General features: G+C 42.6%; 1 protein-coding gene across 6 annotated transcripts in view; it reads right to left on the bottom strand.

Moving 5' to 3' along the window:
• CEP57L1 (centrosomal protein 57 like 1) overlaps nt 1–19,889 on the bottom strand; it is a 28,054-nt gene that overhangs the window by 5,332 nt on the left and 2,833 nt on the right. Inside the window, exons 1-8 of one of the 6 annotated variants that reach the window (XM_090037695.1) lie at nt 19,259–19,277; nt 10,582–14,484; nt 7,819–7,963; nt 5,350–5,532; nt 4,107–4,228; nt 2,972–3,088; nt 2,608–2,685; nt 446–541 (exon numbers count right to left, since the gene is read on the bottom strand). In XM_090037695.1, coding sequence (XP_089893821.1) covers nt 446–541; nt 2,608–2,685; nt 2,972–3,088; nt 4,107–4,228; nt 5,350–5,532; nt 7,819–7,963; nt 10,582–10,587 — 747 coding nt within the window. In that variant the 5' untranslated portion in view covers nt 10,588–14,484; nt 19,259–19,277. Of the gene's footprint in view, nt 1–445; nt 542–2,607; nt 2,686–2,971; nt 3,089–4,106; nt 4,229–5,349; nt 5,533–7,818; nt 7,964–8,480; nt 10,507–10,581; nt 14,485–19,258; nt 19,317–19,889 lie in introns of those variants that run through there. The other 5 variants (XM_090037698.1, XM_090037692.1, XM_090037705.1 and 2 more) reach the window with 5 other exon arrangements.

The raw sequence follows: 19,889 nt of genomic DNA, 5'->3' as shown, positions 1-19,889 counted from the left end.
GCATTGGTAGCTGCAGTGAGTGATTTTTACTGGACTTCAGTAAAACACTTGCTACTTTGTCTTAAAAAATTTTAAATCAAGTTGTTTTGAATACCAGTCAGTCAAGGCCAAAGATCCATATTAGTCACAGGGCTCACGTGGTTAAGGTGTATATCAGTTTTTATACCCAGAAGTACACAAGGGAGCAACGTGGATAGCATCCTCCTTTTATTACCAGCCCAAATGACCAGGTGCGTAAATTTCTCTGGCAATACCATGTCTTATGTACCTGGGTTTAGTTTAAACACTTTAGTTCTCTATAAAGAAAGCTATGCAGCTGGTTATATCTCAGAAGTCAGCAACAGAATACAGAGAATGGATAGAACAATTCTCTCCACATCTTCTCCAGTGAGATCATGTGGATCAAAGTCTACTCCAGCAAGACCCTCAGCACCTGTCACATTACCTTTACTGTTTTCTTCTTCCTGTTTTTCCTTTTTGGTTCATTTTGAGATGAAACTGAAGACATCAGAATTCTATTGATCTCAAGTCCTGTTTGAAGCTATAAGTAAAAAAAAAAGAAAAGAAAAAGTAACATGCTAGAAAAAGTAACATGCTAAAATAGCCCAGTTCAACTGGGTCTTCATCCACATGAGGGAAGGAAGGAATTATGGGAATTACTATGCTTCTTACAGACATGACCTTTGCAAGGAGGAAGCATGGGGATTCAACAGTGTGAGATGTGATAAAGAGTGGAGGTCTTCCAGTATGGTTTCAGAAGTCCCCATTTCCAAATCTAGCTGCAGCAGGTGCATTTTTCAACTATCACCACTTGGTTGTTAAGATACTTTAATTTTGTAGTGGAAAAGAGACTTTGTGGAACTATGATCCCTTTTAATCTCTGTGACTCAGAACAGCAGAAGAGTGGAGATCCTAGACCATGTGTGCATCATTTAGCATCACTTCCATTGGTCAAGACAACGTTTTTCTAGATATTGCTCTACAGTTAATACTGTAGATACAGAGCCAGCATCTGATAAAGTTGCTACCATTTCGGCTTTGAAAGAAAAGGGCCTCATATCTGAATATACAAGACCTGGCTAAATGATAAGACGCTCAGACTACAGCTAGGTGCTTCAATCAGCATGAAGAAAGAGAAGGTTGAGGAGGTCATATGCCAAGTGACAAATAAAGGAAGATGTTTCCCATCCCACAGCCATATCTTAACAAAGCTGGAGTAGAGTAAGAGAACTCCAGTATCAGCAGACAACTCAGCCTACTGCACAAAAGCAGTTTCTTGAGCTCAAGGAGTCTATCTGGCAAAGTTCTGATACAGACACTTGCCAACAGTAATTAGTTCACCATTTTCTGACAATCAGACATTCTTACTGGGCTTTCTGCTCATGTGGCAGTAAAACCTGTTCTAAGAGAAACACAGTAGTTTGTGTATTTTTCGGACTGCGGTATTCAGTGAAGTTCTAGTGGGAAGACATATGGGTTGCAATCTGTGGGCTTATTCTGTCTTCTGACAGATGGAAGTCAGTGAAGTTGCATCATAACTGCTACAGGAGGTGACAGCACTGGTGAAAGATGCTAAAAATGCCAGCTTCACTTATTTTTAGGTTCTTTCAGTACTTCTTCAACTCCTGTACTCTTGTTACAAAGCATCCCACAAAGTATTACCCTCTACAAAACATTTGTTACCTTTTATTAGTCTTGGAGAGAGAGGCTGAGAGGGCATAACAAAGATGAACTTGTAAAATGGCTGCTGTTGCTTATTTGTTCCTGATGAGTAAATGGCACACCATGCAACAAAACTGAATACTCCATCTACCCCACCCTCCCACTCACAGCACAGGAAGTTCTTTATGCAGTTCTCTATAGGAAACACATTTTTTTTTTCAGATTCTGCTAAAGAAACCATCACTGACTAATAGTGACAATCATGACTATGAAGTCTTCAAGCAGTCAAATGTGCAGGTACTCCTCACTTAATTTCGTGCTGGTTAACATTGTTTTGTTATTACATCGCTAATCTATTAGAGAACATACTCATTTAAAGTCGTGCAATTTTTGGCTATAACGTTGTTTGGCCACCACCTGCTAGTAAGTAACTACTGTGATGTAATTGGATTCACTTAACATCATTTCATTTAAAGTCCCATTTTTCAAAAACATAATTATGATATTAAGCAAGGAGTTGCTGTATTAGTTTTCAATATGTATGAACTACATGTGAAGTTGGAAGGGACTCTCATTCCATTAAGATAACTCGAGACACTCCTCTCCCCTCTAAGACACCTGATTTTGGATGCCATATTTCTTAAAATCTGTCTGCTCATTAATTAGAGTTAAAATTACCTGATGTACTTACAAGTTATCAGGAAGTTCATTCCTGACTCTCAGACATTTGAGGTGAATGAGTTGTATTCTTTGTGCATGACACAAAGCACATCCTCATCTACAGAAACTGTGTAAATACTTTTTCACTAGGTCAAACCAAAGTTTGTCGTTTTGTATAATTCATGCTAAATAATTCACCTTAACTAAATAAGTAAGAAAAAAAAAAGAAGCGCCTTGAATAAAAGCAATGGACTTCTTCCGCAATAGTCAAATGGGCTATCTTACCTGAGCAGCCTTGTCTTGTATTAACTTACGTTGATGCTCTTCTTCACAAAGCTTTTCCTCCAACTGTTTGATCTTGACCTCAAATGAAGATACAAGACTGTTCAACTAAAATGTACTAAATTGTAAACTATTTCAAATTTTGAACAAACCAAACTGAAAGAATTTTGTAGGACAGAACTAAAAGACCTGTAGGAAATAAGGCTAATACAGGAAGAGCCAGGAAAAACAAATGTTGTGATCCGAGCTCCACTGAAGGAGTACAGGCATCACAGATACTCTCTGAAACTTAGGGCAACTGGTAAACTTTGCAAAAAGTCTTCTGAAGTGAACTGTAACTGCAGATTGTCACCTCAGGCTTGCTTACTTCTGCAGTTTTCTGAGTAGTGGTAAGTTTGAAGCACTCTTTTTCTAGTATTTCAAGCTTTTCAAGTTTTGCATGTAGCTCCATCTGATTCTGATTTTTTTCCTTTTGAAGCTGGGTCTGGAAAAAGAAAGCTAAAGTTAAATTTGGCATCTGATTGAAATATTTTCAGACACTAAAAAAGAACACACTACAGTATACTGGTTTAAATAGCTTACAAGTATACATATGAAATTCCAGGCCATGAAATATTGTAAAGACAAAGCTGACTTCAGTTTCACGCAGTCAGTTTGTCCACCCAATGTGCAGAATATAGGCAGCAACAGGCCTACAGCAGAGCTACTGCTGGGCTTCAATAAGATCTATCAGCTCTACTGCACAAAACTAAAAGATAACTGTCTAGGGCAGGGCTGTCCAACCTCTAAGTGGCTGGGGGCCACACTAGCAAGGACCACACACAGACAGCACCCACTTCCACCTGCCCTCAACTGCATGCACAGGTGCTGTGGATTGGGCCACCTTGCCCCCTGCAGTCACAGCAGGAAGTGAAAGCTGAGAGAAGGACGGGGAGCCTTGAGACCCTGGGCACAGCAGCAGCCAGAACAGTGGGAGCAGCATTAGGGCAGGAGCCCTGGGGAGGGGCGGGTTGCATATTAACCGCTTGATGGCCATATGCAGCTTGTAGGCCACCAGTTAGCCCTGGTCTAGGGCTCCAGACTACCTGCAGCAGCAAATATTCAGTATCTCTGTATTTGCCTAAATGTGGATTAGTAAGGGAAGGCATTTGCTAGTTTTCCTAGACCTAAACTTTTAGAATTAGGAAACCAAGTTGTGTCATGTTGCTCTTGCAGTCCTTGGCCACTTTACATCTGATCTGCCAAGAGCTGCCTCCATTAAAGTATTCCTGCCTTTTCCCAATGGCATGTGCCTATTTACTAGGAACGTTACCAAAGCCAGTGGACCATTTTGTGCAATTCACAGATCAGTCACCCCACACTGTAATCACTTTTAGTCACTACCAACTCACACAGCAGGGGAAGGAAGAAGTGACACGTAGAAAGCACAGGTTTTAAAGTCTTAATCTTTCTACAATATTGTGCTAATACATTGCTCCATATGTTACATTAAACAGCTTCACCTGTTGCTGTAAAACCACTTTCTTGTCTTGCTCTGCACTGAAAACCATTTTCCTCATGTAATCCAGCTGTTTCTCCAGTAGGGAGCAGCGTGATTGGGCTGCGCTTAACTGCACGCTTACATCTATGAAAAGACAGACAGAGAACAGTAGTTGGGGTCATACAGTTAGACAGCTCATCTCCTCACGGTCTTAAGAGAGGCTGAATTCTTTACAATTTAAAGGGGACACAGGAGAGTAGTTTGGGAGCTAGGCAAATCAAGCAGTTTAGATATTTAGCATCAGTATATGTACAAGATTCAACATGGGTTTCCAATTTCAGGCCCTGCCTCCCACAGGAGTGTGATTTTTATGTTATATATCAGTCGTCTCAGCCTTCTTAGACTTGAGGCACCCTTCAGAAAACACTCTTTGTTTTTGCTTGTTTTTTTGACTATGGAAAAATAATGGAGTAGTGTTTCTGCTGAAAAAAACTCAGAAAGATTACAACAGATCAGACTGTTCTTAACACTATGGATTCCTGTTTGAAATGTCTGGGGTTAATTTGTGAATCATGTTTGCACACCTAGGAGTATTAAGATTGTGTGGCACCCTGGGGTCCCCCTTGAAAAGATATTAAGGCACCTCAGGATGCCATGGCTGAGAATCACTGTTACATACATATGGAATTAGCTACTGGCTTAATTGAATCTATGCTGACATAAAAAACTCCAGTTAGAATCCAACTCCTTCCCTCCCTTCCCAGCAGCACTCTTTGCCAGACTGGAGTGCTAAACAGGCAGCACTTAGTGGTGGCAGATAGCAGCGTTTAGTCCAGTTTAGGCATTTCAGTGCTAGAGTTCAAAGAACATCAGCAGAGACAGACTGATGAAGAATTTTGGGAGCCCAAACCTTCAGTTTGAAGTGAAATAACCATATTTTCACACTCACATGTGAGCACACAACATGCACACGCACACATTTTCTCTGTTTTTTTAATACAATGTGCATTATCTAAAGCCTGCTTATTTGGCACCAAGCTTTCAAGTAACCAAATATTATTTTACTGTTATAAAAAATTAACTTGTCAAAAACAAAATAAGGACTTGAATTGTCACAGTATCATGACTTGGAAGGAAGATACTTCTTACTGAAACCAAAGTCTGAATTAAATAAGCAGCTGGTCAAAACAAACTTGCTTAGTTGTTCAATTCAGAAGTATAACAGATGCATGTCGGTCTTTCACAACTCCTGGAAAAAAAAATACCTTTTTTCTGTTGCATCAGTTCCTGATGGGCGATATCTTTCTCACAGGATTCATGGTGCAAGGCTTTTTTGTACTGAGCAGCCTCTACAGAAAGACTGCTCAGGTTCTCTTCAGCCTGCGACCTCTCCAACTCTAAACGATGGATCTTTTCCTGAAGAGTTTTCAGAGCTGCCATCAGAGCTACTGAACAATTCAACAATGACGAATAAAGCCTTAACAATGGGTTTGTACACTGCAGTGTAGCAACAGCATTTATTTTTTCAGTGTTAAGCTATAAAAATTGTAATGATTCCCCACCAACAGTTAGCATTATGAAATAACAATATATTTTTCTGGTAAGTGTCTTAATTTGTTTTGAAAACTTTTGATTTGTTTCTCAAATATTTCTTTGTAAATATACAAGTTATATTCTTAAAAACTATGTAAAAACAGTATTAATACTAGAGGTGCAATGATATATGAGTACCATATCAGATTGGTGCTAATAAAAGAAAAATTATCTTATCAGCAACCAACTTTTATTGGCCGGTGTAGCCAGTAATGGCACCAGTAAATATAATATCCCCTCTGACCAGGTACTCTGGACGTGGCCAGGAATGCAGCCAGGCAGTGTGGACAGCAGCGCCTTTGCAGGTAAGTTTGTGGACGGGAAGTGGGCATGAGGGTGGGGCAGATCAAGGCCCCCACAGTGAGGAAAGGAGTGGGGTAGGGGCTGGGGGCAGTGCCCAGCCAGGGCTGTGAGTAGGACCCAGGGTAGGGAGCAGAACAGAGCCATGGGCAGCTCGTCCAGGGGGACACAGGGAGGGTGGGGACTGGGGGGTGGCTCCCTGCCACTGTGTGCACCCCCCCAAGGGAGGCATGGGGGGGCATGTGTCTCCCCTCCCCAATTTGTACGTGGGGCAGATGCTGGCTGCCCACTGTGGGCTCTGAACTCTCCACTCTCCTGCCTCTGCCCCAGGAGCCCCATATCACCTGCGCCTTTCCTGCCCACCTGGCAGCAGTGAGAGCAGTGAGTTGCATTTCCTGCTGCTGGGCGGGCAGGGGACACAAGGCCAGTTGGGGCTCCTGGGGCAAAGGCAGCAAAGCTGAGAGCCCCAAATCCACAGCAAGCAGCCTGCATCTGCCCTCACCCCACTCAGCTCCGCTGCAGTTAAGTGTACTCACACTTAAAAATGATGGCAGCAGCACTTAAACTAAAGCACATTTGATGAGCTTGAGTTCAAGCACTACCACTGCCATTTTTAAGCGCAGGGATGCTGATCCCTTGAACAAGCTGCCCATGGCTCCATCCCACTCCCAACCCCGAGTCCTGTTTACCACTCTGGCTGGGCAGTACTCCCATCACCAGCCCCTGCCCCCCTCTCTCCCTCACTGTGGGGACCTTGATCTGCACCCCCTTCCACCACTTCCCTCCCCCACACCTCTTCCCCTCCACAAACTTACTTGCAAGGCACTGTTCTCCACGGTGCCTGCCTGCATTCCTGTAAGTAGGTTACAAGATCGGTATCAGTCGATATGGCTGGTTAATAATTGGCTATTGGTATCAGCCAAGAAAAATCTTTATCAGTGGACCCCTAATTAATACTATGTCTTTCCACTGTTCTTGAACAGGAACTGTGCACATTTCCTCTACATCAAGGATGCATTTCATAGGCACTGCAGGAAAAACTAAAACTAAACCAGATAATAGATTTTTCTCTCACTTCTGAAAAGCAGTTTGCATTATCTAGAAATTTGACAGAGACATTCTCTATTTCTGCTCCCTCTCCCCTTAATGTCTGCTTTCAAATAGTTGACAGAAGTGCTTCTAGTGCTTAAAATAATGGCATTTCCCTTCTTATGGCAAGAACAGTATAATGTTAAATAGTTTCTTTCATGAATCTGCCTTACAGCATACCTATGTTTCAAACGTTGTGATACAATGCTGTTTGTTTGGACAAACTAAGGACGCAAGAGAAAGTTAAACATTTTAGAAGACTTTCAAGAGCTGACATTTTTCAACCTGACAATATTGAAAGAGTATTGAGCCAAATCAGAATTTCCGGTACATTTGCTCATTACCAGTGATAGTTTGCTACAGAAATTTAAAAGCAGAATTTTGGGACCAGATAACATTAGGGTCCAAATTTATTATGAAGTTGCAACTGTAGTCTTTTTTTGGTAACATGTTAAAAATTTAATGGAAAAAAACAAACAAACTGTTTCTGCAACTATAAAGCATTTTCCTCACCTGACAATTTTCAAGGTAAAAATTAACATCTAGAACATGATTTTGCAATAGTTTTCATTATACAGCCATAGCTATGGAAGGAGAAACTATATTCCCTTTGAAAGCCAGCTTATCCAAATGTCTAGCTGGTAATTTAAAAGTCCTGCCGTCTTGTGAAAACTTCCCTTGTTTAGCTTACTTAATAGATTTCAAACCAAGATTTTCAGTTATTGTTGTTCCCCACCACCACCTCCATTTACCTTGATTGTCTGGAACAGAAGGCAGGTCTCCCACAGCAGTTGTTAATTTCTTTGATTTTCTGTGAGCAAAGGTAGAATACTTGCTCTTATCTGGAGGCTGAAGAAAACTTCCTATGAAACTGTGTTTTGATTCAGAATCCATGGTCTGCAAAAGGAAAGATATGCAATGCCATTTTTTCTTAAATGAACTATTATCCTGCTGACAACTAGCTCAAGGTATAACATTAGCAATTCCTGTTTACTTTAAATCAGGGCTATCCAACACAGCCCATGGGCAGGCTGCATGGGTTAACTTACAGCCCCATGGCTCTCACAGAGCTGCTGCTCCCTGCACTGTTTCAGGTGTTACTGCAGCCAGGTTCTCTCCCTGCTCTCCTCTGATTTTTGCCTCCTGTCCCCATCCCTGGGAGCAAGGTAGTACATCCCATGGGGCTTAGGACCCCAAGGCTCAAAGATCTGGGGGGGGGGGCACATGGGAGCACATGCAGTAGGGAAGCTCACACAGTAGATGGTCCCAAACTATTTAGGAGTTAGACAGCCTTGCTTTAAATCAAATTCAGTATTTTGGGTTAAATTAAACATCAAGCAAGTAATCCAGTCCTTGTCACTACACTGTCAGGAAGATCACAATTTAAATAATCAATACATTGCCTTTATACTACCTTTTTATGCAGCCTTATTCCTTTTACAATACGAAGTCTACAGCTTCCATTGACACCTTATATCAACGGTTCTCGACTTTTTTTTTAGATTCAAGGCACCCCTCAGAAAATGCTGGCTCTTTTTTTTCTCACTTTTTTCACTACATAAAAATAATGGAACAATTCTTCTGTTGCAAAGGACTCAGAAAGACTACAACAGGTCAGGAGATTTTTTAACACTTTGAAATCTCTGGGTTTATCTTGTGAATCGTGTTTGCACACCCAAAAGTATAACACTGCATGGCACTGCAAAGCCCCCTTGGAGTTTTCCTATTTATATTATCAGTAGTACCCTCTAAAAGCTCCAATGTGCATCTTATTAAAGGGAAACATTAAACTTAACAAGGGCCAAGCAGAAAAAAGACCTCACTTATTTGTTTGTTTTGCATGCAATTTTTCTACCAATACAATAAATATTTCCACTTAGTACAACCCAACATAGGACCATTACACATTTTACTTTATAAGAGACATTTTTTCTCAAGAACATTTCCATTATGAAATAGAAGGGTCGCTACCCCATATTCAGCATGCAGCTAAGGTTGTACACCATGATTTAGGCTGATAAAACTATCAGGAAAGTTGACAACTAGAGCTCAGTCAAAAATGTTTACTCCAGGAGAAGGTATCCAGGTTGTAGCTGTATTGGTTTAGAGGCAAAAGGTATTAAAACTTGTGGAAGAGACAATATCTTTTATTAAACCAACTAGATATTTGCAAACAAATTATTTTATAATAAATATAATAATTTATACTTATAAAATAATTTGTTTGCAAATATCTAGTTGGTCTAATAAAGGTATCACCTCTTCCACGAGTTTTGATTTCTACTCCAGGATAACTCACTTAAGTCTAACTCTGACACTTAATAGCCATGATTATGCAAAAGGCAAGGATTTTTTAGGGTGAAATTTTTTACTGGACCAACTGTGTACTTGGGATAGTTAGACAAGCTTTTGCATGCAAGACGTTCTGATCAGACTTGATGAAGAATGAGCCAGGTACTGCTCATTCTTTACTAGGCGGTGCCTGGCTGGGTCTAATCTGGGGTAGGCAAAATGACAAATCCACCAGCGGCTGGATGCCATTTTCCAGCAGCCCCAGCTCCTGGCCAGTCTCTGTGGAGACCCCAGGACTGCAAGGGCATGACAGCACGGGGCTGCAGAGCCACAGATCCGGGGTTCTGCCTCAGCCTGGCCCCACACTGTCAAGGACCTGCACTCCTGGAGATCCTGTGGAGACCGGCCCGGAAAAGCACAAGCAGGGCACACGGCTGGGAGGGGACATGCTTTGCAGCCAGGATCTTGCGGCAGTGACAATGTGGGACAGGGCCCGGGAAGAACCATAATCCACTGCCTGCACCCCCTGCCCATGGAACCCATACTCATCAGAGGGGCACGTGGGCAGAGGATCGTGGATCTGTCCCAGCCCTATCCTGTGCTGTCACTGCTGCAAGATCCCAAGCCTGGCCCCAGAGCAGCCCCCTGCCTAGCTACATGCCCTGTCCACAGGGCTCTTGGCCAGTCTCCATGGAGACCCCAGGAACACAGGGGCATGACAATACAGGGCCAAGCCATGCTGGGGCAGAGCCCAGGTTCACACCCCATGCTCCCGCAGTCTCCCTACAGACCAGCTGGGGCTGGTGGGAAATAGAGTCTGCTGCCAGCCCAATCCAGCCCATGGCCCGGACTTTGCCCACCCCTGATCTAATCAGACCTGGCAAAGATTGTCTTGAGTTCAAACGCTTGTTTAACTCTCCCAACTAAATAGCTGGCCCAGTAAAAGATACCACACTAATAAATCCTTGCCTCTCACTTAAAATAGAAACAGAATAACAAACACTTGCTAGCAGTTATGTAACTCACCAACTAAAGGAAAAATGTGAGATAGAATTTTTTTTCAGTAGTGTTGGATTACTGATACTGGATAGCAACATAGGAAAATTAAACCATTGGAAAATCAGACCAAAAAGAAAAAAAAAAAGCCCCTAAACAAACCAATCTTCCTAGCCCCTATGGGTGACCAGCAAAATCACAGAAGCAAGAAACTACCAGACACCCACCACCATTTGAGTCACTGTTTGTTGCTTTAGCTCTGCTCCTTAATTTAACCATGTTAACCATTCTTCAGGCATGTACGATCAATATTTTTCACGGTGTTTTATTCAAACATTTTTTCAGCGAGACTATTATGAATTCATCACTAAAGCTACAGCTTGCTGTCATAGCCACTGGTTGCTTGGAGAATCTATAAATGAGTCCTGTAACTACATTGTGAAATAGACAACCAGAACTATTCTCTTAAAGTCATACATTTTTTAAAAGTTTTAATCCCAAAAGCAAAAACCTAATTTTGTATAATTTCAATTGTTCACTGTTTTCGACGATCTGTGAATACCTGAACTATTTCCAAGAAGTTACAAGGCCTGGTGCCTTAAATTCAACCTTATGAGTTTTTAACTTGGGTGCTGATTCATTGATTCTCTGCTGTACTTCAGAAATTAGAACAGCTTCTGAAGATAATAGCTTTTTTTTTTGCAATGCATTGGGAAAGAGTGAGTTTGCTTTTGAGATTCCAAAAATTAATACAAAGAGAAGAAAAAGGAAAATCTTTATGGATTATCAAGTCTTAATCATATACCAACAACTCAATGACTAGTAGTTGCCAAATGTCTCATAAAAGATAGGATGAGAAACAATAGTTGAAATGACATAAAAACAAATTAATTACAGACCAATAATCTAATAGCCATGGTATCATGCAAGAGAGTGAAATAGAGTCCACTCTGACATTTTCTTCCCTAACCAGCAGAAAGTGTACCATCTGTCAGATCACTTTCAGTGCTAGCACCAATATCTACTCCACACGGCAACAATGTAGTTTCTGTTTAGATAAAGTAATACATATAAAATTACAAAAGAAAGAATCACAAAAGAAACCATCTAACAAGAACAGAAAGCAATTTGTAGCAAAAACAAGCTGCCATATATATAATGGGGCATTTGCCATATATAAATTAAATCCCCAAACAATCATTCATTTGGCAAAAAGAAAATCAAAGATGAAACAACTTCCTAGAACAAGTTTTCCCAGCATTGCTGGTTCAGAGGCCCTCCTTTCTGTTGGCAAACTGTACAATGTCAGGTATGTTAGCTTGTTTTCCAATCTGTAGTATTCCCAGGTTAGAAACACGACCATCTGCCATCTTAGTCCTCAGGTAAGTTTTCAGCTACTGCAATGAAGAAAAGTATGAAAAGGTTTCCCAGTTTTGGAAGGGTATGACGCAGTGACATTTCATGAAATAACTTCACTCTTCTTTCAAGCTGTGCCAGCACTGCCATGAATTTCAAACAATCCGAAAGACACGCTGATTTCAGACCTCAGATTCTCTTGAGGAATCCTGTAAGTTTTGGAAATAATGGCTATACTTTCCTGTAATGGGGTCTCAGAAGAGAGAACATCTTCCAGGGACTTGAAAATGTTTAGGTCATTCTCAGCGAAGCAGTGTTCAATGTCACTAATAAGGGTGCCCAAAGTAGTGTATAGTGTTTCTGTCCTGTAATAGTCCTCTGGTTTCTCAAAGGACAACATTTCCCCTCCTCTCAGTTTTCAGGGAACAACCCTTTTATGAGGGACACAAGGTCCAGGATACCCATTTTTCTGATACAGTTCATTAGCATTGTTGAATACTTGGGATGCAAACTCCTTACTTCTCAGTCCTTGCAGTACAGACACTGTGGATTTGGCCATCACTATTGCTCTATGAAATGTAAAATCCTTTGATTAAGTTTGGATAGGTGTCTGGTTTGCATAAGCACTCTCCACATAAGCAGCATGCAGTACAGGAAGTTGAAATCTTGCAGGTGCTAGAGAAGCACATAAGCTTCAGCTCTAGCTTTTGAACCCCCATGCTCCATTTCATCCAGACCTTCAACTACTTCATCAACATTTTCTAATGTTGGAGCTCTGATAGCCTCAACATGACAGTTCTATCGACTGTCAGTGAGCAGTTTAACAGTTACTGGTCCACCAGAAAAAGAAGCAGTTTCTGATTGTCTTCTTTCGGATACTATTTTTCCAAAGATAGCATGTCTCCTTGCGCTTCTTTCAATGAAAGTTTGTAGTTAGTGGAAAAGTGCAAAGGCATTCTGGACAGAGAGAATACAAGAAACCACATCCACTATGCATAGATATAATATATGAGCATAGCAGTGAACATAATAAGCTAAAGGATTCTCACTAAGAATCCGTATAGCCACACCTTTATAAGGTCCTCTCAGCTCCATCATAGCACTGACCTCTTTAAGCCAAAACATCAAGTCCCAAATCTGACAAAGCAGTCTTGATTAGTGTGACAAATGAAGCACCATCTGTCTGCAGCATCCTACAGAAGCCAATAAATTGTTCTTGTATTTCAAAGGCCTAGTTTACATATCGTAGTATGAGAGCGAATTGTTCATGCCTGGAGAGATCCATTGTTTCATCTGCAATGATGGCAAACACTCCAGCTTCTTTTACTTCCTTTACTATTGAATTCTGGACTTGTGAATCCATAACCTCAAATATTTCATTTTGACAGGAGCTGTGTAGATAGGTGGATGTAGATATAGATGTAGATGTAGATGTAGGGTCGGAGGAGACCTGAGCAGATCATCAAGTCCAACCCTCTGCACTGGGCAGGAATGAATGCTGGGCACATGTGACCCCCATTAAGTTAAGCTCATATGACCCCAGTCATGTAGTTATCGAGCCTCCTTTTAAAGACCCCTAAGGTAGGAGTCATCACCACTTTCCTTGGAAGCTGGTTCCAGATCCTAGCCATCCTGACTGTGAAGTAGTGCCTCCTGATGTCTAGCCTGAATCTACTCTCAGTCAACTTGTGGCCGTTATTCCTTGTTACACCAGGAGGTGCTCAGAGGAACAGGGTCTCACCCAACCCCCTCTGGTCCCCCCGGTAAGTTTACAGACAGTCACAAGGTCTCCTCTCGGCCTTCTCTTGTGCAGGCTGAACAGGTCCAGGTCCCTCAGCCTGATCATGCGAGTGGGCCCTGCTCTGGACCCTCTCAATGCTGTCCACGTCCCTCCTGAAGTGCAGCGCCCAGAAATGGACACAGTACTCCAACTGTGGGCTGACCAGTGTCGCATAGAGGGGGAGGTTAAAAACTTCTCTCAGAAAATCATAAACCGCTGAATCACTTCGTTGCCTTCACTACGCAGCTTCATCAATTCCCACAAGTTTCCTTGATTTGTGGAATTGGATCCCTCATCATGTCCCCTCAAAGGTATGCCTTGGTGAGCACAAAACAACACAGCCTGTATTACAGTTTGTAAGCCTGTATTACAGTTTGTAAGTATGCTCAGTTTTCGTACACTGTTTTTTTCCTCTGACTGTCAAGTTGTGATGCAGCATTCCCCCTTTTCCTGGTCTGCAGCCAACCCTGCCATTTAGCAACAGCTTCGAGATGTTCTTCAGACCTTGAATGCTCACGAAATCTTTCATTGGCTTTCTTCCATTATTTAAAACACAATTCGGAACGCTTGGTCGCCTGTTTGGGAATTGCCAAATGCTTGGCAGCAGAAACAGAAAGCTGTGTCCTGACGGACACTGTATTCATTTGTGATCACTGTACCATTCTTTTCTGAATTTTCTTATTTTATTGCCAGACGGAGTGCCTGGAAACACAATTATGGGCTGATATGGCCCTTTCTCAATATATTGCAAAGCTGCATCTGGCCCAAAGCAAGGGTCTCTGCTACTAGAAATTGTACAACTGTTCATATGAGTGTTTGTGCATGATGTGGCATCCCAATCTGGAGTGTCACTCTCACTGTGGCTGCTTCTGGTACCATAATTCAGAACTGCACTGCTTGTGCTGGGGGCTGGAGTCTCAGCGGGGGCCTGAGCCTTGGCCTTCGTTGAACAGAAAAAGTCCAAATTCAACTCTCTCTCTGCTATTCTGCAAAGCTAAAGAAAAGGTACATTATTATTAGTACCCAACAACAGTGAAATGTAGACTTAGGGTGTGTGAAGGGACCCTCAGATTTTATGTTCTCTTGGCAAGACAAGCACAAGAGGCAAAACAATGCACAACTGCAAGCAGCCTTTAGTTTTAGTTGCTTTGAATAGTTAAATGAGATATGGACTTCTCCCTTTTCCATCAAGCACAAAGCATAAGAGAACTAGAATTTAGAATCCAAACAGTGTAAACGTGAACATCCCAGTGAGTGCTCATCTTGCTTTTTTCTGTTCTCCATGTTCTGTGAGCTCCCTACTTACAAGCTGAATGCTCAGTGATTTCCTTTTTGTCTTAATACCCCCTCCAGAAGAATCAGCAAATCTCAAACTTTTCCACTTTTGAACCACTCAAAAAAAAAACAAAACCAAGTGGAGCTGGGGCCACTCTGGCTGCATTCTTGGGCAAGTTTTGCTTTGAGATAAAATGGCTGCCACTATGCCTGAAAGCAGAGGCCAGCGGACAAAATGGTTGCCACTATGCCTGAAACCATAGCTCCAAGGGAGCTTTTGGGCCATGGAGGGGCATTGTGGGGGAGGGTGTGCTGTCTCGTGTAGCCCAAAAGCTCTCTCGGGGGCCGGAAGGGCCCAGTCCCACTCCAGAGCACTGTCAGGGAGGGTGGGGCTGAGCAGGGAAGCAGAGCTCCGTCCCTGGCCGTACAATCAGGCCGGCGGGTTCCACACCTGGCCCCATCCTGAGCGGTGCTGAGTTGGGGTGCATCAACGGGCCCCCCAGCACTTTCGGGGGCCACATGCCCCACTACCAGTCACCTGTGTCAGAGGGCATATTAAGAACCGAGCCAGCATCCTGCTGTCAAAACCTCTTGGAGTTTCTAACAGTTTCCCTGTCCTAAATCTCTATTAAAAGATGCTGTCATCAAGTGCATACAGTTTGATTTTGGAAGACACTCAGCCAGCCCTTTGCATGTAGCAGAGCTTACTGGCTGTGTCCCATATCTTGTAAAACCCAAACAGTCATTGTCTACTCTTCCAACTCACCCTAGGAGGGGTACAGAGTTGGTCCAGCATTGCATACAAGTCACAGGCCTTTTCTGGACAGCAATGCAGTTTCACTGCTACAGACAACCACTATGTTTTAAAACACTGCTATATCATATGCTGAGATGCCAAGCCACGTCATCTGTAGTAAACTGGACCACAAGTCACTTTCATTGAAAAGAATGCCTCTCCCACCAAAACAAAAAACTTCAGAGAATCTAGATTACTACTAAAGAGAGATTAAATACAATAGCAGACAATCCCACCTGTATGGTGCAAGAAACAGGGACACTTAATTTAGCTAAAAAACCTGTTAAAATTTACAAGATTTTGGAACACCTTCTGGAGATAAATATCTGCTTGACATATTTTTACCAAAGACCTACTAGCCAGAAGCAAATATAGAAAAGTAAAGGGGTGGGAAGGTCCTATCCAGGAGCAGTGCCCAGCTGCAGTCACGCTACCCATCAAGAAGGGAGAGAATGCCAACAGTGCTGATCTTGGAACCTGCTGAAGTGCTAGTTTGTCTCCCGTACACCTCACTTACCAATACCCTCTAAACATGAAGCCCCACTCTTTATAAAGAAAAGCAACATTTTTATTTCTTACTATTCTTAGCCTTCTGACTAGCACTAGAAGGTGTTCAGCCTCTATTTATTTATTTAGCTTCTTACTCCTCAGCACATAACTAGCATTTACCAATGTTCAGTACAGTAGCTACAGCAGCATAACATTTCCAAGATCAGGCAATCCGTTAAATTTTGCCTCAAAAACCCATAGGCACCAAAGCCATCAGAATCCTTTGCTTGGAGAGTCGGAAGTTGTGTCTATGCTAGCATCTTTTGGTGTGTATGCGTGTGGACAGTAAGTCTTTCACCTTTGCAGTTCCACTAGTGATTGCAAATTTGGGAGCCTGAGCATAGAAAGGATATAAAACTACTTTTTTAACACTAAAAATGAAGTCAGATTTTCAGAACATAATTTGTGTCTCATGTGTACTCTGCAGACAGCTCGCTCTCTTCTTTATTTCCAGATGCTATGTTTCATTTAATGTACTTCTAGCCAACTTAATAATTCTCCTAAAATGCTTTTCCATGCAAGCATTTCCCTTAGTTTCCAAGGGAGGAGGAGTGGAGATTTTTTCATGTTCATGATTAAGAGGGAAAAGCATTTTGCAGAAAGTCATGAACTGCAGAGGGATTCGGTAACTCCTGATTCAGAGACAATCATAAAAGATGCTTGCATAGTAGCTATATTATTGCTTCCATAATTTTGCACCAGTAGAAATGTCTTCCCCTACCCAAACAAAAGGAGTTTGATAATCTTTGAAAATGGCTAAGAACTATCAGCTACTAGATAAATCAATCAGCTACTAGATCAAAGCACCAAAAAAGCTCCACACTAAAGCAGCCAATTCATACAGATGTCAGGCAAGCTGAGTCCAACTAATACGCTGCCTCTTCTGGGCATGTGCTGGACTTGACATGGAAGCACACAGACTTTAAAATAAAGCACCATTTTGAGGGGGTTTTTAACATCTGCAAGCAGCCTATGTTTCTTAGGGGATAGAACAGATCTTGCAGATGATGCCCCTCAGTCCCATCAGGAAAAACTCACTCAAGCAAGCTTTTAAACCACTGTTATATGTAATACCAGTATTTCATGTTCAGTTTAACATTTGAAAGCTAATGATGCTGGATCTACACTATAAAGTCTTACTAGCTTACCTGACAACCCCTACAACAGATATAGCTAGGCTGGCAAAACCCCTGGAGTAGACATAGTATGCCAGTGAAAAACTGCTTTTGTCAGCTTTATAAGACGTTGGTTTGAGAGGTGGTGTAGCTGTGACAGCAGAAACTCCCTCTATCAGCTATATCTCTACCAAGAGGCTTTGTCAACATAACTGTGTAGGCAGAGGGTCTATTTTCAGGAACCCAATATTGCTTATAATGGGTAACAAATTATCCTCTCTGTTTTCATGTAAAAATACAACTACAGCACTCAAGGTTTCATCCTGCTATTTGTATCAAACACATGAATAAGTTAAATTAAACCAACAGCAGATGACTCTCCAGATAAATCTATTGTATTCAGTCCAATAGGTTAAGAACAATTTAAGAACCCAAATTCAGACACAAACTGTCCCATTATTTGTTTGTAACAAGTTTCTATACAATCAAGAGCCACTCTACACTAGGGTACATACAGACATTAGGGGAGGTGAGGGGGAGGTTAGATCATGTTAAAAAGGGCCTATCAATCTAACTTAGTTCACCCAGGTGTGGACCTTACACACACTGCAACAGAAGAATTGCTTTAGTATAGCGGTCTCCAACCTTTTTATGGTGAAGATCACTTTTTGGAACTAAAGGTCACCCCAGGATCTACCACTCCCCCACACCTGATCCCACTTCTGTGCACTGAGCCATGCCCGCCCAGCAGCCAGTGGAACGTGATGTTGGACCCCGGCCTGACCACGTCTGGTCTGGAAGTCTCTGCACTCCAGGGCCGGGGACTTCGCAGCCTGGCGAAGGCCCCGGGGGTCCGTGCCCCACCACCTGTGCTTGGGATGAGGTGGCTGCTACCGTGGGCTGCCCACTGCACCCTGAGCACAGGTGAGGGAGCGGGGCACGGGCCCTCAGGGCCTCTGCCAAGATGTGCCCAGTGACAAGGTCTGCCTCCCCTCCATGTTTCTCGATGACCAGATTGTCCCAGACCCAGGTGGGCCAGGGCTACCCCCACATGAGTCCCCTCTGCTGAGCTGAACTGTGCCCACATGTTGGCAGCTGCAGTGGGACTCGAGGCGCAACAGCAGCAGCCTCTGCTGCCTTCACCCCTGCAGAGATGGGGAAGAAGCCCCCTGCATCCCTGGAGGAGCCCCTCCAGGCTCCAATCTCCCATCACCCAGCCGGGCTGGGGCCCCACTTACCTTCCCCTGCTCCTGGCTGGGCTGCACAGTCAGTTGCTCACTGTGGGAGCCTTGATCTGGCCCCCGCCCCTTCCCTCCCCCACAGATTGACCTGCTGAGGATGGGGACGGCGGGTATACACATGCGTGCATGCCCAGCTGTCCCGCATTCCAGGATCTACCAAGAGAGACTCCAGGATCTACCTGTAGATCAAGATCCCCAGGTTGGTGACCAATCTTTATTTTTCTGTAGTCAAAAAAGATTAGAACACAGTAACAATCAATTTCAAAGTTTTAGAGAAAATTGACCATAAACTGCCAGAACATACTAAATTTGGGTAAAAATTGGAGGGAAAACAACAAAAGAGGAATAGACAGAAAACAAATTCCTGAGCTGCTTACAGACATAAAAAAGAAAAAAAAAAAGAAAAAAGTAGTGCTTTACTCTAAACTTGGTACACCCCCACGCTGAGCCCAGCACATGCCAGAAGAGTCATTGCATTAGCTAGACCCGGCTTGCTCAATATCTGTATAGATCTGGCACTTTACAGGGGATTTTTGGCACTTTTATCTAATAGCCAATTGAACTGCTTTTAGATAAAAGCACCAAAAAGCCCTGCCAAAGCACCTGATCTATACAGGCGTTGAGGCCAGGTTGAAGTAATGTGCTACTTCTTTTGGGAAAGTGTGTTTTTTTGTTTTGTTTTCCTTTTTTAAATGTCTGCAAGCAGACCGGTGTCTGATGCCTTTGACTTTGCTCTTTGGCAAATTACAGAGGTGGTTAGCAAAGAGCCAGGGGAAAGCAGTTGCTACTTACATTTAAACATAATCACCTCCACACCATTTTAGTAATACAGTTTAGAAAGGTTTACATCCTGAAAGAGAAAGAATGAAACAAATGAGATAGAGTGGGATATACAGAGTCATTGGCATGGAGGGAATAGCGTCTGGGATATCAGGTACTCACAGGGCCCCTGGTATGAAGGAAAGATGAGGGGTTGCCGACAGTTCTGGGAATAAGAGTGGGATAGAGAGGATGCAAGGTGCCTCTGGTCTGGAAGAAAGATTCCCAATTTTTTTTCCCTTTTTCCCTTGCAACCCCTCTTTGAGGGATCTCAGATCTACTTCCAATCTGAGCCTGAGCATAATAACTGAATTTGTTAAGTGCCACAACCTCATTTAGGGAACACAGTTCTAGAATGTGTCCATGTGCTTAGCCTTACACAAAAACAAAAGAGATTAGTTCCCTTTATCTTATCCTTTGTCCTTCTTGTCTCCTGTGTCTCAGGACAGGATACTGTTTCTTACTATATATTTTACAAGCCCCAGTACAACAAAGCCCGGACTTTCGACGATAACCTTTATATTTATAACAAAGAAAAAAAGGGAAACAGTTAGGCTGGGCATTTTTCAAACCAGTACGTAAAAGGGACCTGGAATTGTTTCCC

This window comes from Crocodylus siamensis, chromosome 1 (genome assembly GCF_052110815.1).
Source record: "Crocodylus siamensis isolate JL-2025a chromosome 1, ASM5211081v1, whole genome shotgun sequence".
Classification (NCBI taxonomy): domain Eukaryota; kingdom Metazoa; phylum Chordata; order Crocodylia; family Crocodylidae; genus Crocodylus; species Crocodylus siamensis.
Note: the sequence above shows the minus strand (reverse complement) of the source record. Positions and strands in the feature narration are given on the sequence as shown.